Below are 17,745 nucleotides of genomic sequence, written 5' to 3' on the forward strand. Positions count from 1 at the left end.
ATGCTCTGGGCCATTGGGGTGGGATGGATGTATGCATACAGGAACCATCTGAATGAAGACCCTAGAGATGGCTCCAGGTGTGTTTTAGCCTGGGAGCATTTATGAAAAACACGTAGTGTTTAGTGAGATCTGGTGCACTTTGAAGGGGATAAAGTGTGTTTCAGAAGTATTTTTATGAGCCCTGTGGTTAATTTCTTTATGGCATTTGTGACTTGGTGGCAGCCAAGGGGGTGATGGTTGCTGGCAGTGGCTCCCCTGACCTTCCCCTGACCAGTGGTGAGTCCCATAGCTGGGGCTGGGCAGCCCATCCTGAACTCACTTGCTGTTGCAAAAGCCTGGACACCTGGGGATCCTCCACACTGTTGGGGTGAAACCTTTTCCCCACACCTGCAACCAAGCACAAGTTGCACCTTACAGAGAGAAAACAAGTGCTTAAGGAAGCTTTTGCAACATTTCTTGGGTTTATTTTGCTTCTGCAACATTTGTTGGGTTTATTTTGCTGCTGCTGGATAAACAGAGCTCCCAGGTTTGCTGCCATTGTGGCTGCCCTGGATGTAACACCAAAGCCAATATATTTCGGTTTTTCCCCCCTACCCCAGCCCCACCAGGACCTGTCACCTTCTCACCAGGGAAAGGAGGACTCTTGTGTCTTGTTGACCATGCCCCAAAAGTAGGATGCACCCTGGTGGTGGCATCTCCAGGGATGGATGCACTGCTTTTCTGGGATGTACTTTATTAAATCAACCTCTTTTCGCTCTGCACAGCAAGAGTTAATTGTGCTAGTGTAAGAATATTATTCCAAGGGATTATTAAAAAAAAAATTATCGTTTTTCTTACAGCAGGGAACATGTCCAATAATTGATGTGGGAATATTAATGCAACATGTGTGTGCTATCAATTTAGAAAAGCACAAGACATATTTCCTTAAGCTTCTAATCATTTATACATATGACCTTCATTTATACAGCAGAAGGGCTCTTCCAGAGAGCTACAATTTGCTTCAGATGTTTAGCTTGGGTATTTTGCTTTACCTTGTAACTGCCAAGTTTGGGATTATTTAGCAGTAAAATTAGAAATGTAGATTTGAGTATATACCAAAGTCCTGACAGGTGTTAATGGAACTCAAGTTGAATATTTTATTCTTTAAATAGTAAAATGTAAACCTGCGTTTGTTTAGTTTTGCTTTCCTGCCAACTATATCAGGTATCTTGTGTGACTAGAATCACTGTTTTCTGTACATGGTCTTCATGGCAGTTTCCAGTGCCTGTTCCTAGCTCAGCCTATATTTATAATCCTAACTCCACAGAGAATTCCTTAGGCAAATGTGTGGCTCACAACCCAAAGAGATAGGAAAGAAAACTCGTTATGCAGTATAGCTGAGATTTGCAGAATTTGCTTAAAGGTGCAAATAGGCATCTAAGAGGATTTTGAGAAGGAAATAAAACCTGGAGATGAAACTAAAGCAATTAAGGCAGTTCTGAAAAATCCCACTTAGTGCCCTTTTCTCATTTTAAACTGTTCAGATACCTTTAAAAAAATCTGAAAAATCTGTCCCCCCCTGTTGCAGGGAGCAATGTTGCTTTTTTTACTGTGAGGTGAAGCTCTGGTTCAGAGGGATTTCTTTTGGTGCCAGTGGTCTCCAGTTTTGTTCAGAGAGGTGGGGCAGATGGCTGTGTGGGGTCAAGCTCTGGTTCTGAGAAGAGCACTGGCTGCTTAGGAAAGGATGTAGGACACTGGCACATCACAGGCTCAGCCTGCCTGGTTACAGACCTGCTGGAAGGGGTTTTATGTTGTCTGAATGTTGATGTCCATCTGTGGACACTGTGCCTTCTAAATGCCTTTGTGGGACAGACCAACTCCCCCTTTGGAGGCTTTTTTGCCTTTTGAGTGCCCAGGAGGAAGGCAGGGTGCTGGTTTGGATGCCTGGAATAAGGTGGAATGAAGCCATCCCCCAGTTATTTAAGAGGAAAATCCTAAATCTGGTGTCTAAACCACATGCTGAACTTGGGTGCTGGAAGGGGAAGAGCTGCTCTGGTGTTCTCTTAGTTGCTATTTCCCTGAGGCTGGGTGGTATTTTGCTGCCCTTCTCAAACTAAGGAAACCTGAAAACATGGAAAGGTGGCTTTAATCCTACAATAAACCAGCTTAATTCATTCCCTTCCTAGCCCAGTCCCTGATCTGGGTAGCCACATCAACCCAGGTCTCTGTATCCTCCCTGTGGGCAGCAGCATCTTCTGGTCCATTGCTTGTCTCCCAGACACTCTGTGAGAGAACAGATAAAGCCTCTCTCAGAAGGAAGGGAGAAAACCTTTTGAAATCAAGCAGGCCAAAAGTTCCAAAAGCTTTGATATTTAACATCATGCTTTTCTTAGTGTCCTCGATACTTCTAAACAACATAGGGCCAGAAATACACTTTTTAAGTTGAGTCACTTGGATCTGGCTCCATCCAGAAAATCTGTGTTTGCAAAGAATTACTTGATTTATTTTTTTTTTTCTGTCTTCACCACCCCTACAAAAGTCTTTTGGCCAAAGGAATGGACAAATTTCTTTTCAGAAGAAATCAGGTAGGAAGCTCAGTCTTGTAAGGGCTTTGGCTAGTTTGGGACATTCTATGGTTTAAACACATCAAAGCAAAATGTCTGTCATGGTTTCATTGGTTTTGGAGCTATCGTGGCTGACAGCCCATGGAGCCAGGATGTGCAGCCTTGCAAGGCTTTGACGATCCAGCCATCTACAGCTCTTTTTCTGCTGACTCTGGGCCCTGGACTTCCAAATCACTTAAGGAAGTTTGCAGTTTGCTTTGAAAATTAAGTAGAGAGGAGTTCTTAGTGTAACTCTGCAGATCCCAGGCGGGCTTATCTCAGGAGAGAATATTCCAATGTTTTTTTGCTGTCAGTGAATTAAATTATATAGGCTGTCTATTTCTTCATCTTCTGTTCCCCTGATCTTCTAATTTAATACAAATACGTTACTGGAGAACTGAACTAAGCTCGTGTAGTTTTTAATAAGATCATAACAAAAACCATTGAAATCTTTTACTCTTATGCAATATAAATTCAATTTACAGTCACTGTTTATTTTCACATACTTGGTTGTTGTTTGAAGAACTGGGGTTTTTCTGCACTGTTTGCGTAACTGACATCTCTTGCAGTATCGAATCAGTGCTCTTAATGTGCTCTGGAATTTGATTTTTTAGACTTTTACTGTTTTAGAAAATGTATCCAGTTGAAAGGACAATCTCAGAGGTGGGGAACCCTTTCCCCCAGGAGCAGCTGTTCCTGCTGTTTGGTGTGTACATAACGAGAAAATACAATGTGAGACTTCTTTCCATGGGAAAGCTATATGGCTATAACCATTCCTACTGCAGACCTGAGGCTTTGGTCTTGCAGATTCCTGTGTCCTGTTGCCACCTCAGAATTTGGGCACTAAAATATTGTTATTTTGTCATGATAGTGCTCCACATGTGCACATCTCATTTGTTTGCTTGCAAAGGCAGCTCTACAGAACTGAGAGGAGGATGACTTCTGCAGCTTGTGAAGTCCTGCAGCTAGTAAGCTGGAACAGAACAAGCATTTTTGTTTTCTATACAATGAAAAGCTTGATTATATTAAAAATTTAGAGGTCCTGCTGAATGTTTGGCTTCCATCCCAGCTGGTGGAAGGCGCAAAGAAGCTCTCTAGCTGCTTCAGTGTCAACTTGAAATTCATTTTCCCTCTCTCATCTTCATCAGCCACTGAATATTGTCTTATTTCAGTTGTTCCTAAAGTGTCCTGGGTACACATAGAGTACATAAATAAGGGTAAACAGGGTTTTCCTTCACTGGGGACATGATCTGAAGCTATTTATAAAGCAGTGTTGTAATTCATTATTTGAATTCTGTTGCCTAGATTGAAAAACTATCTTGACAGTCAACTGGAACCAGCAGTTCCATTTTAATTCCACAGGGCAGTAATCTTCTACTATTTTAAAGCCTTACTTCAGTTATACATATTATTTGGTGGGGTTTTTACAGCACCACAATGAAAAACTTGCCAAGCAATAAATTCCTTTAAAAGATTTCCTTGTCTCTTTAAGAAAAGCTTACATGAGATACTTCCCTGAAATAATGAAGTACACAAGCACACAAGTAACCATTAACTTGGGCTAGTTTATATTTTAATGGTTTTATTATGAATAACGTTCCAAACAATACAGACTCAAATCAGTGCCTTTGCATTTCTCTGAATCTCTCCTTTTAATTTACAGAAAACCTGATTCACACAGATTCTGGAGTTAAATAATCACTCCAGCTGCTATGCTTTAAGTTTCCCAGACCTTTGTGAATCATTGTGTGGTTTTGCACAGCCTGGTTGTTGTGACATAAATATTTTTGTAATTGATCAAATATGCTTAGGTTTGGTTGGTTTGTATTTTCAACTTTAAAAATGTCTTTTTTAGAAGGGTTTCTTTAATTTTTAGGAAATGAGATTAATCATGTTTTTAAGCACGATTTCCTTTTAATGTCTCCAGCTAATTAAAGCAAAGGAGTTATTTTGATTTTTGTGTCAGCCATTGCAGATTTGTTGGGCTTTGGATACTTTTTTTTTTTTCCCTAAGTCCTCCTTCAAAAGCTCTAGACTTTTATTGCTTGGCAGTTAAGCTACCTGCCTCCTTGTTTAATGGTCTAGAAAAGAGTTCAGGCCACTTAAGTCTAAGATTTTAAAAAAAATTAGAAATGTGATGCATCAGAGTAGATAAGCAACAGGAAAGAAAGCCAAATGTGGCAGAGATCAGAAGCAAAGCCACATGTGTAGGCTTAAAGCACGATTTGGAGGCCTTCATTTTTATTCTAAGAGTGGAATGCTAGGTCAGTGCTGCCAGGCACTGCTTAGGCCATGCAGGACAGACACAGTTAATGGGTTTGCACCTGGGATCAGGCATCCTTGAGAGCTTGAGGAACCTTTTATAAAAGGGTGTGTGTGTGTGTCCTATAACCCCATGCATCTTGTTCTCTAGTGACTGTTAAAATTCCTGAATGTCTTAAGTTTCATTCAGATTTTTTGGGGACAGAATACTAAATTGGATACAGATGCATCTTCATGAAAAGGTGCAACCAGGCCCTGGAGAAACAACAGCAATCCATCCATGTAGGCTTTGTGTTACTCTAAATAGAAACAAATGACAATAGATGTCCCAGCTGCCCTTGGCAGTGTCTGACTGGCTCTGCAGAGGGCTTCAGCACTCTGCCACAGGGCTTGGCCACTAACTACAAGGGCTGGGATGGAGGAAAACCCTCAGGAGGTATCCTGCTGCTAGGTCTTGTGAATGGAGAAATCCAGCAACCTGCCCCACACTCAGTGCAGTGTGAACGTGCCACGGATATCCCATGGGATGAGGCTGTACATTGTCTGGTGGAGGCAAAAAGCCAACCTCAGCTGCATTTAATTTTCCTACACTGCTGATGCACCTGCTGGTGGGGGGCAGCAAGAGGGCTGGGAAATGGTGCAGAACTGGTGGGCACCCTCAGCTGGGAAACCAGCCCATGGGGCACCCTCCTCTGGAAGGCTTCCTACCCACTGACTGACATCCTGCAGGCACCTTGGCTTCCCTTCACCTACACTGGGGCTGCTTTAGTTCACAGTGACTGAAATGCCACAGCTTTGTTTAAATCACTCTCAGGAATGTTAAGAACATAGTGTTAGCATTTATCAGGCAGACTGATGATGTTAAGAAATGACAGGATACTTGTTTCCAGTTTTTTAATGCTTTCTTGTAAAACCGAAAATATAAAACCAGCCGAGCAAATGAAGATCTTTATATACATGAGGTCTGTGATTAAAAAAAATCCTTTTAGTTAAAAAAAAAAAGAAAAGAAAAAAAAAAAAAAAGAGAAGGATTGACCAATGAGTTAGATGAAAACTGATTAGAGGGACCAACATTCTCAAATTGAAACATACTTTTCAGGAAAAAAAAAACCTTCTTTACAAGTTCATTATATAACTTACATTTACACTTTACTGAGAGAACTTACAAAACAAGCTGCTTGAAATGCTTCTCATTCCCTTAAAGCATGAATTCCAAAGTGCCACAGCAAAGGAACAGGTTCCAATATTATCTTATACAGACTATTCATGTATAAAATGGTTTGGTAAATGTGAGGTGTTTATTTAAATGAACACATATAGGGATACAGACTAAATAAAAGTACTTGAACAACACCTTTGTTATTACATACATAGTTATAGGTAATATAAAGGAAACAATGTCAGCACTGCTCTTAGGTATCTGTATAGATGGAAGGAATGTGATTCAAGCAGTGATCAAAGGCGCTGTTTTGGAAGAATCCATTTTCCTCAGTCCCATTGGAGACGATGTCTTCAGAAACACACTGAGCTTCAGAGACTGCCTCGTAGCCTGGAAGAGTGACAAGTTACATGGACATGATTTAGTACCACAGCACATATAAGGAAGGCAGCAGAGTTTGAGGCCTGGGATGGTACAGTACAGTACAGTGTTAATGAAAAGACAATAGGGTTTACCATCAAAGACACCCAGGAGATACACAAACTGATCTCCATGGGCAGTTGTGTCACAGTAGATGAAGCTCCCACTCATTTCTGTGGAAAGCTGCCCACTTGCAAGCAAAGTGCAAGTATCAGTGTATGGCTCTCTTGGGACTTCACAGTCATTATCTGAATAGGATGTCAGAACAATGAGTGGGCAAGGATCCTACTAAATGTGCACTAAAAGTGATTCAGTCCTCTTGTTTTTGTGTTTCTCCTTTTAATGGCACTTAGGAGAAATCTTCCATGTGTCTCACAGATGCTTCAGGATGTAGAAGAAATCTGGATCCTGCATTTATTGGATCCCCACATATTGCAGAGGTCTGCAGAAGCATGTCTGGGTCAGGACATGTGGAAGGAGCTGTGCACCATGTTGTCCTTAACCCACCAAAGCTCTCCATGAGGTTGGGTCCTCACCTGCTGGAGCAGGCTGCTGCTCATCAGGCTACCAGAAAGCTGCCATGGTGGGGAAGAATTTATCTGTCCTCCTTTTATAATGCAAAAGTTCACAGCTGTGAAAAGCCTCCCTGAGCTGTGCAACCCAGTGGAAGGGACCAGGTTTGCCTTCTCCCAGGTGCTGTGGCAGCTGGAGAACCAAGGAGCCTGAAACAAAAGGTTTATTGCCTACCCTAAAGGGCATTAACATTTCCTGTTATGCCCCACTATAACTTGCTTTTGCAACTGCCCAGTCAAGGCTCAGAAGCACATAATAATTTTACTGCAGTGCAGCTCTTTCCTCACCTCACCCCTGCTGTGCTCACCCCACGTCCTGCCCTTCTTCTTTCTGCCCCTGTCCCTACACTCCTCACACCAAGCGGACTCTCCTGTCTGCCCCATGGCCCTGCTGACAGCCTGCAGACTGGGCACCTCCTAACCTTCTCCTTCAACAGTTTATAACTCACTGCCCAAACTGCCCTCAGCCCCCTGCCCAAAGGACTACAGGAAACACTGACACGTTCTGTTCAACCTCTCAAGTATGTATGTGTTGTGTTTTATTGTCTTGAGTAAATACACATTAACTTGTGTATTGACTTGGGCTGAGTCTTCAGAAAAGTGTCCATGTGTCAGGTTCTGACCCTGCACCCAGCCAGCAGAGTCCACCTACCACAGTTTCAATAATCATCAGCAGCATTCAGTCAGATGAGGCTGCACATGGAATAAGATTACTCCAGTTACTGTCTGATGTAGAAAATAGCTCTTACAAATCACATCCATGTGAGCTGTATGTGAGTGTGTGGGTGCCTGATCCTGGTGGGTAAAGCCCTGGCACTTAGATCTGTTCTCTGCTTGATGGAGGAGCTCTGTGGAGCCATTGGGAAATGACTGGTTTTCTGTGCCTCAATTTCCCCATGTGGAAAATGAAGTTGCTTCTTCAGCCTTTCTCTCATGCCTTCTGACTGCCCAGCTCTGGAGGTGAGTGTGAACCTAGCACTGCACCAGGCTCTGCTGGGACCTCCACCAGTTGTGGCAGATCCTTGAGTCTTAACACAGCCAGTCCTGATTTCAGAAAGAACTGTTGGCTCAGTCCTAAGAACTTAATTATAGGTATTTTACTATTAGGTATGTTTTCATTATTTGAGACCAAATTCTCTACTTATTTACATTTCTGCATTTTCCTATGACGTATTAATTTACTGTTAGTTTACAGGTCAAATTCTGCTGTCTGCAGAATTCTGGCATGTGTGGCCAAAAAGTCTCTGGAAGACCAACTTGGCCGCTCGTCTGCCCTGTGCTGTGTCTTTCCAAGCTGAGTGAACAGTATTTTGATCATTTTTGTCAGTGTTTATGTTATGCTAATTTCTATTTGATGAGCCTGTATACAGGGTGGATACACAACCACAAATGGACAAAACCCAAGATAAGCATACACCCCAGAAATCATTATTAGATTCGAGATAGAGTAAACTATCCAAAGTCCTGAACAGAAAATAAAAATTTATTGACTGTTAATGTGATTCATGGAACAACTGTTTGCCAGTCACATTTGGCATTCCTGTGAGATGAGATCTCATTTAATATTAATGGGGCTATAAAAGCCTGAAAAAAAATTAATGCATGGCCTTGATGAATCTTGCAAAGCTGAATGGTTCTGTTTTACACACAAAAAGATGAGGCAAGATTTATATATTTCATATATATTTATGTTTCTGCCTTTTAAGTATTTGCATACCTCAATAACCACTCTGAAAACAAAAATATTACACAGAAACATTTCATAATAGTTTAGCCCCAGACAGAAAAATCAACTGCTGTTGAAGTTGGTGTCTTGCCATAGAATTATTCTTTGCTCCTACAATTTCTTTTGGAAAGTTTATTTAGTCTGTCCTGTAAATACTGCAGGCTGTCAATCTAAACTTGAAATTTGATGTTAGCATGAAGAACTATGTTTTAGTAACATCAAACTTACAAATAACACAAAAGAATTCAAAGCTGAAGCTGAAACCTCATCTTAAACTTTTCCCTTGTGTTTGTTATTGATGCATACACTTTCTAGTATGGAACAACAGACAAATGCATGCACGCTGTCTCTAAACAGAGTCTCCTTTAATACAAAACAAACAGGAAAGTCAACTCTAATTTTGTGGTCTGACTCAGGCTCCATTTCAAAAGCATTTTAACATATGTTTTCAGTATCGTCCTTAACTGAGGTGCCCTCCTGAATTCAGACACGGAGAAAATTTTTAGGACTTATCTAAGTAAAGATTGCAGTAAATGGTAGTGTTTCATGGCTCTGACAATACTCACATTTTGTTTGATTTCAGTAATTCTGTCAATTCTTAATTGTGGCTTTAGAAGCAGAATAATACTTTACAAAAATGAAGGCTTAAATACTGAAGCATTATAGTAATGTAGCTATAATAACTTGTGGCAGATTTTACATTATGCATGTGCATAGTGTGTCCATGAATGTGCATCAGCATAAACACAAAGAACACCCCAACCAATAGGAACTAACTAATATTTTTAGCTGAATTTATCAAAGCAGTGCCTTTCTGTTTGGTAAACACCAGTACTGCAAAACAAAGTCATCTTTTTATTCTTAGATGGACAGGAAGTTCCTGCTGCTGCTATTTTCTTCAGAATTGTGTTAGCCATGTTCTTAACTTTGATCCCTGCCTGAGCATACCTGAAGAGATGGACAGTGAATAGCCCACACAATCATTGCCTTGCTGTCACCCAGAGGTGTGTGGTCCCTGTGACATCCAGCAAACAAGAGGACAACTTGTCTTATCAGTCAAATAGAGGAGGATCAGAGGGAACAAGTTTGCTTTCCTTCTGGGATTTTTATAGATGCAAGTGAATTTCATTAACTCAGTTTTTAATGCAAACATATATCTTTCTAATAATGATAATAGTGGTGATGGTGATAATGATAATAATGATGATGATAATAATAATAATAATACCAACTAGAAAATGTGTTCTTTTCCCCTCCTGCTAAAAAATCTCACATATATAATTCTTTATAGGCAGAATAAGTTACCTGTTGATGCTAAAGGTGCGTTGAGTATGTGATAGCCATTCTGTCTCAGAGCATTAAAGCAATGGGATTCCCCTGTCAGCACATCACTGGTGACAGACTGGTCCATTGTTCTGTAGCAGTCTCCATAGTGGAAACAGTTTTGTATTGAGTGAAAGCTGCCTTGGTAACCTGAAAACAGATATTGCACACACATTTTTAACACTCCTGCAATGGTATTAGCTCTGTTTCTGTCAGAGTATTTCATTATTATTGTGGGGGCTTTGAGTTCCTCAGTTTTAACTATGGAAAAATGATCATGCTATTCTGTAAGGCGTAATAATAAAAAAGCTACATCAGACTCAGTCCCACAACGTGCTGTGAGCTGTGATCCCCATCAAGCAGAAATCTCAAAGATGTGCTTTATTTCAAGCAGTAGATCAGCAGAATACAGTCAGCAGCCCACTTGTGTTCAAACCTAAGTAATAAGTACTCCCCTGGATCAGGTCCAGGATGCTCAGCTCATAAGGGAATGTGTCTATAATGAATTAATTTTAATTTAAACACAATCATGCAATATTTAAATGAATAACATTGCTTTGTTTTCAGTTAAGTTCTTTCCCATCCAGTGTGCATTATGTGCTGCTGGGGACAGAACAATTTATTCAAAATGCCTTTTAAGAGTACCTTAAACCTCTGCTTTCTCAGACTGCTCTTGTTTCAAATTAAACCCCTTTCACTGAACACAGGGGGCCACAGTCTGCTAGTAAAATTGAACTAGAGGTGCAGAACTGACTCCAGATGGAGATCAGGAGAAGACTGACTTGAGCTAGAGGCTCTTCTTGCTTCTGAAAGGTGCTGAGATAAATCTGTATGGTCTCTGCCTGCCTCAGTTGTTCTGCTTTTGGAGCATGTTTAGCTTCTGCCTGCTGCATACCCTACATTTCTTGTCTCGTGCTTGGGTTTTTGCCAGCAGAAGCTATGATTGAGTTGTACACAATAAAAGAGGACATTTAACAGTAAAGGAATTGCTGGGAAAGTAAAGGGAATGAATTGCTGAGGAAGGAATTTTGCAACTTACAAGTCTGTGCCAACATCCTAAAAGAAGATGTTATTTCCCCCCGTAAGTATGCCAAAAGATTTATACCAGCCATGGCCTGATTTAATTCTCTCCCCTCCTTCTGCCTCTATAACTTTGTCCTCATTCCAGGTGCATCACACACTAACTGCACATTCACAGTAAATATCCTTTTTCCTATCTTCTCTGCAAGTCCCTTCTGAAATGATGTTCTGTCCCTTACATCTGTCCCTACAGTCAACCAAGTTGGGCTTAAAATTGAGTAGATTGTGCTATCAGGAGTTTCCTCCAATTGCTAGAAAAACATGGAGCTGTTGTATTTCTTCCCTCAGTCTTACTCAAACTTGAACACTGCCAAAGGAACTACTACAAAACCTCCAGGTAGTTCAATCAAACACAGACACAACCAGAACTTCAGCTGACAGAGGTCAGCAGAACTCCCCTCACCAGTGGAAGGCTTGGCCTGCTGGGCCAGTTGTGCAGCTTTTCAGTCTGTTTGTTTAGAAATGAAATATCTGTGCCTATCACCAGAGCACCTGGGTGCTGGACAGGGTGGAATTTGTCCCTAACAAATCATGCAATGTATAAGCTTTTTCCTGTTGAGAAAGATCTCCTGTCTTTTTCTACCCTTCCCCTTTACTACCAAAGTTTGACCAAGTAGATAGTAGCAGGCAAAGCTTAGGGTCTGTCTGTTCATTCTGCTCATGTTTTTCTAAGGTGGTAATAAATAAGGCTAAGTGAGGCAATTTTTTAATAGAAATGCAATGAACTCATCAAGTGTTGAAAGATTTGCTCTGAGGTTTCACAGTTTAGTATGTGTTTTGGCAGAATCTGCAAGGATTAGATTATTTGTTTCTTGAGAACCTATGATCCTCTACCACAAAATACCTGAACTGTTGATACCCAGGATTGGGGAAGTCCTGATGGATGTTTGGGTTAGATAAAGACACTTTGCACACTGTACCAAAGCTGCTCGTGCTTCCTGCTCTGTAGAAGAAGGCCCAGAAATTTGGAAGGCTGAGTATTAAATGGTGCATGCACTTCCTTGGAATAAATAGGCAGCCACCTCTATTTACTGTCTAAAGAGTCTGGCTCAAGAAACCAAAGACCTCTTATGAGGCAGCAAAGCCATCTTTTGATGTGGTTTTAGGTACAGTGCTTTATTGATCGGCTTTTGATAATTACCCTGACTTTTCTGTTTCCAAGACATGAGCTTGCTGTAAGTCTTCTAAAAATACATCCCTTTGAGTTGAGCAGTGAAAAAAAATGAGACACTTGGCTTCAGAGGAGGTATAACTGGTTGCAGAGAGCACTTATATGCTTTGCTTGAGAAAAAAACTGAAACTTTTCCAGAATGTCTGCTACACGCATCACTTCTAGGGAAGGCATGACATGTGTTTTCTCTGTCTCTGTAATCACTGCCCTTTTGTCATGCTCCCAGGCTTGCCTTTGTTAAATCAATTAAATATCTTTCTGATCTAGAGGGCTGGCACAGTGGCTTAGAAAATCAGAGAACAGCCAAGCAGCCAAGCATGACAGAACTGGATTGAAACTAGTTTGGTTCAGGGTTTTCTCAAGACCTGTGGGTGAGGGTTTCATTTGAAGTGTTTTAAGTTACACTGTCTAGTTGCTTGGGAAAAAATACCTGAGGCAGGGAACTGCCTCAGACTCAGAAGCCTGGAAAAGAACTGCCAGAAGTGATCAGATTCCTCTTTGGATTGCAGTAGCAATCCCTCAGCATCGCTCTGTGGTAATGTGAAAAGGCAGCCCAGAAAGTGTTACTGGAACTGTCCAATGAAGAGCTCCAGTGTAGGAAAACATTTGTGTTATTACGCTGTTGTACTCACCAGGACCAAATTCCTGCTAAGTGTTTCCCAAAGAAAATGCATGTCATTCCTGTTCTAATGGTAAATGCAGATAAATGCAGAAGTGGTAAATGCAGGTAGCAAACTAAAGAAATATGATGGAAGAAGGGAAAGCTGGCAGCAAGAACATTAGTCAGGTAGAACAAACCATGACACTAAAAATGGGACTTTAACCCTTCTGATCTGAGCAGTAAAACGAAAACTTACTTCCTTTATCATCAGCTTCTTAGAAATAATGAGACAGTGAGATCCTGGAGGAAGGGGACAGAGGCTTCATGGAAAGTATTCTGTGTGTCAGGAAGAGGCACAGGGATGGCTACGGGAGAAGTGGACTACAAGGCAGGTAGCTGCTTCCTTGAGGATGAAAGGCAAAGGGTAAAGATGGAGACAGCCAATAGCTTTAGCAATTGCAAAAAAAGTGAGGGGAAGAGATGGGATTGGCACTGATTCTTCACTCCTGTGACTGATGACAGGACTCAGGGAAATGATAAGAAGCTGAATCAGGGGAAGTTTAGGTTAGATATTAGGAAAAGGTTTTTCACACAGAGGGTGGCTGAGCAATGGAACAGGCTCCCCAGGGAAATGGGAGCACCAAGCCTGCCTGAGTTGGAATCATTTGGATGATGCTTTCAGGTACATGGTGTGATCCTGGGGGTGCCCTACACAGGGACAGGAGTTGGACTTGATGATCCTGATGGTTTCTTCCAACTCAGCAGATTTGATGAAAGGTGGAGGCTTAAGGCTTAAGGCAGCTCTTATATATAGACAAGAATATCAGTGAATGAGACAGTGCCAGCTTTATCCCTTATGCAAGGATTTCACAGCAGACAGTTGCCTGCCTGGTTGGAGACCTATCAGCAGGCACTTGGATTTCTCTTCAGTGTGTTTACATGACTCATCTTCAGCATAAACTCTCACATGACTGTGTGGAGGCTTCAGGGGAAGTGATAGAAGAATTGGTTTAGTCAGGAGGACTCTGGCCTTACCTCTGAAACACTAAAGGACTGCAACTGGTGAACATGATCTGCAGTTCCACTGCTAGGATGTATAGAAAGATGTGCAGGATGTTCCCTGTACTTAAACTGGGAAGGAAACAACACTTGGGTAGGAAGAAATGTGCTTGTGTCTTTGAAAATGTAGCCAGCTGAATGTCAGTCCTGGAAGGCGGAAATGAGTCTTGGAGTGACTGAAATTCCATACCTCCAGGTTTCAGGATGGCAGGACCAGGGAGCTGCTATGTCAGGAAGATATTTTTCGTGACTTCTTCTATACTTTCTATACCCCATGGCACAGCTACAGAGGCACAATCAGAGAGTTCCCTTTAGCACCAGGTATGTTGGCTCGTGCTGGTGGCTTGGCCTGGCTCAAGAAGGATTCAGTCTTTTCTGGAGGATCTGAGCCTCACGCATCTTTTATGCTATTAAAAAGGGAAACTTGCCAGCTTGTTTAAATGCTAAGTGTTCCGGAAAACCAAAGTCATTAAACAAGAGATGGAAAGGCCATGTGAGTTTAAGCAACCACAAGGACTTCTGTAATAAGGGGTGCTCTTGCCAGATAAGGTTTCCTCCATTTTACATAACCACAGGAAATGAAACTTGTTGCTTGCAGGCAATACAATGTTTGATTTGCATTTGCAATGCAGGGCAGAGTTTTACTACATTTATGCAATTTTTAAGTGTGCAGTATGAAACATAGGGGCTTTTGATTTATTTAATTCAGTTGTGGGTTCCTTTAGATTTTTTTTGACATGCTTTACACATAAAGTATTAGGAATTAAGATAGGATTAAAATCCCATAACCAATGGTTCAATTAGCAACCACATATGGTTGATTAGAATAAACTAAACTGGGAGCATTTTTTACAGGTTCTTAAAAAAGACTCCCTTCAGTGGTTAACTTATGATGTAAGCAATAACACTTGTCTGGTGCTAACATCCCTGCTTCTTCTAGGAGAGCAAAAATGTAATACCAACTTGGCAACAAGTGTTTCACCAATATTTTTTTTTCCACATGGCTTTCAGGTTTTCCTTCGGTTTTGATTTAAAGCAAAATTTTTCTTAGGTTAATTTTCAAGTGAAGAATTTACTGACTGTCCTGTCAGTTTAAACGATCACTATTAAATGTTTTATGTACAGTAGACATCGAAATATAACAGTTAATAAAGGAATAAACTGAGTTCCAAACACAACATTTAGTTAAAATCTTGCTTTGAAATAATTTGTGACAGAAAAGCTGCAGCTAGCCACTTCACAGTGCACTAACTGCCTCTGTTTCTCTAAGAAACAGCCTAGAAAACTTCAAGCAGCTTTAAAATGAATGATGTAATGAGCAAATAATTGGAATATGCCCATTAAATGCCATCTTGTTATGTCATGTCATTTACATGTATGTGCAAATAAATCTCAGCTTTTCAAATTCCATAAAATTTCTGACAAGGAATCATGTCAGGTATAAATAACCACAGGATGCCATTGCCTGCCAAATTCTTTCAGCGTGTAATAATTTCCATGTGATCTTACTACAGCAAGGTTTAAACATATAAATAATGTCAGCTTATTCTTTCATTATCAATATTTCTGCTACCAGCTTGACGAAGCTTGCTGTCTTCTAAAAAGTTCAGCTCCAGAATGTTTATATACTTCCATACAAAGACAAGTTCTACAGTTAGACTTACATACTCTTCTGTTTTCTGGCAAAAATTTTAAACTCCCAGATTACTACAGATTCATTAGAAAACTGCCCTGTTAATGAACTGAGATGCAAAAAAAGATGTAGAGAGAGCACAGCTAAGTACAGGTTACAGATCGATTGATTTCAAAGGCTGCTAATCAAAATTGATTTTGAATGACCATTTCCATAATGAATTTATAATAATACTTCAACATTTGGCCAAAGTGGAAAATTATTGCTTTTTCAAAACCACACAACATAACACTTAGAAAGCAACAATTCATTCAAAAGGAAATGTGGTTTTCGTAAGGAATAAAGTCAATTTATTTAAGTGGTTCAAAACTTGTTCTGTCTGTGCATTTGTTTCTGCCTAGTAATGAGCTGCTAAACTTTCCTCTTGTGGCTTGTAGTTATTTAGCTCATTATAGTAACATAATCATATATCATTATATGCTATCATAAATCTGCCACTTTTCCCTTACAGAGTTAATCTTTTTAAATTGAATAATCTGTTGAGCATCAGGTTGAGTTAGTTTTTTCTTTGGCACAAATCATTTAATAGAATACACACTTTAACTTTTCAAACTAAGTCAGTCCAACCAAAGAGTAAAAATACTCCTCAGAGAATGAAAGAGGGGCAGAGGGAACTGCTGGGATCCTGAACCCCATTACAGCTGTGAATTGCTCTCTGGTTTGTGCTCAACTCCTGTGCTTCAGACCTTGCCTTAGCATATACTGAGAGAGAGCAAACCTCCTGTTTTGCACACTGGTAAATGGATCACATGTGATACTTTGCCAGCCAAAAATGACCTTATACAAATGACAGTACAGCTGTGAAATGAGTTTCAAAAAGCTGGTTATCTGCCTGTATAAACTTACACACTTGGTTGTGCTTGCAACCAGACAGATGTCCTGCACACTTCTTTACTGTGAATATTTACCACACTTAAGCAGCATACCATCTGGATTATATAACATATTTCTTAAATATGTAAGCTTCTGTTACTTGAAGAATCTGTGACAATAATATCTTTTGCTACTTTGTGCCTCAAAAATGGAAGAAACATTAATTAGTCCCCACGGCAGAACTGTGGGTAAATGGGTAGAATAGATAAATAAGCTCCCAATTTAAAAGGTTGGGTCATTCAGTACAAAAAAATGTTTTAAATTAAGCACTGGGACAATTGCTTTATTGCTCCCAGTCCTGTCCTCAGATCATACTGGCACTCCACATGTGTACAAAATGCCTTTGCATATTATTATATAAAATAATGGAGATACCAAGCTTCCAAAACATAAATATTAAACAATTTTTTCTTTGTCTAAGCTCATGTCTAGTGCATCACTGTTGGTAGGCTGAGCAGGACATTGCCAAGGTGTACTTCAGCCCATGTATTTTGGGAGTGGATGGTTCTTGCTCCAGCAGCATCACTCTCCAAGCTGATGGAAGGCTGGATGTGCAGTCTGGGGAGTGCACAGCAAGTAGCCATCTACTACATGGTGAGAACAATTCTTTATTGATGATCAAGGAGTGAGCCTGGGCTAAATATTTCACTTCTCTTTAAATGAAGAAATTATTTCAAGTTATTTGGGTGCATAATTCATTCTTGTAGGGCCCCTCCTAAAACCCAAGTAAATGCAAAAGATTGGCTGTTTTGAAACTTGCTCTGTATGTAGAATAAGCCACTTAAAAAACTGGAATTTCCATTGAAATGCTGTCAGTCCCCTGAATAAAACAGTACTGGCCGAAAATGTAAAACCTGTAAAAAAAAAAAGAGGGAAGAATTACCTTGAGATCCCTGCTGTACAGTCTGGTTTTGAAACTGAGCATACGGTTTATTTGGTATTCCAGAAAATTGCTGCCCATTTGGTGACTGGCTGTGGGATGATGGAGAGCCGTGTTTCTGCAATAGGGAAGGAGGAACTAATGCTTTCAGGGGGCTGACAAGTGGTGAGATTATGTTGGGAGCAAGCCTAGAAAAAGAAAAGACAGAAAAACTTCACATATCACATCACAATATGGGAAAATGAAATACTATTTGCCCTATATCCGTGACAGCCAAACTATGGAAAATGTTTATTTTGCAGGTACAAATTATATTTTTTTAAAAAGTTACCAATGCAGTGCTG

At 40.5% G+C, this 17,745-nt stretch overlaps 1 protein-coding gene across 1 annotated transcript in view; it reads right to left on the bottom strand.

Annotated features, from left to right (window-relative positions):
- Positions 1-6,256: 6,256 nt before the first annotated feature.
- GLIS1 (GLIS family zinc finger 1) overlaps positions 6,257-17,745 on the bottom strand; it is a 184,632-nt gene continuing 173,143 nt past the window's right edge. The window contains exons 8-10 of the mRNA XM_008502546.2: positions 17,405-17,589; positions 10,027-10,194; positions 6,257-6,393 (exon numbers count right to left, since the gene is read on the bottom strand). Of these exons, the coding sequence (XP_008500768.2) occupies positions 6,257-6,393; positions 10,027-10,194; positions 17,405-17,589 (490 nt within the window). The remainder of the gene's footprint in view (positions 6,394-10,026; positions 10,195-17,404; positions 17,590-17,745) is intronic.

Source organism: Calypte anna, chromosome 8 (assembly GCF_003957555.1).
Source record: "Calypte anna isolate BGI_N300 chromosome 8, bCalAnn1_v1.p, whole genome shotgun sequence".
Classification (NCBI taxonomy): Eukaryota; Metazoa; Chordata; class Aves; order Apodiformes; family Trochilidae; genus Calypte; species Calypte anna.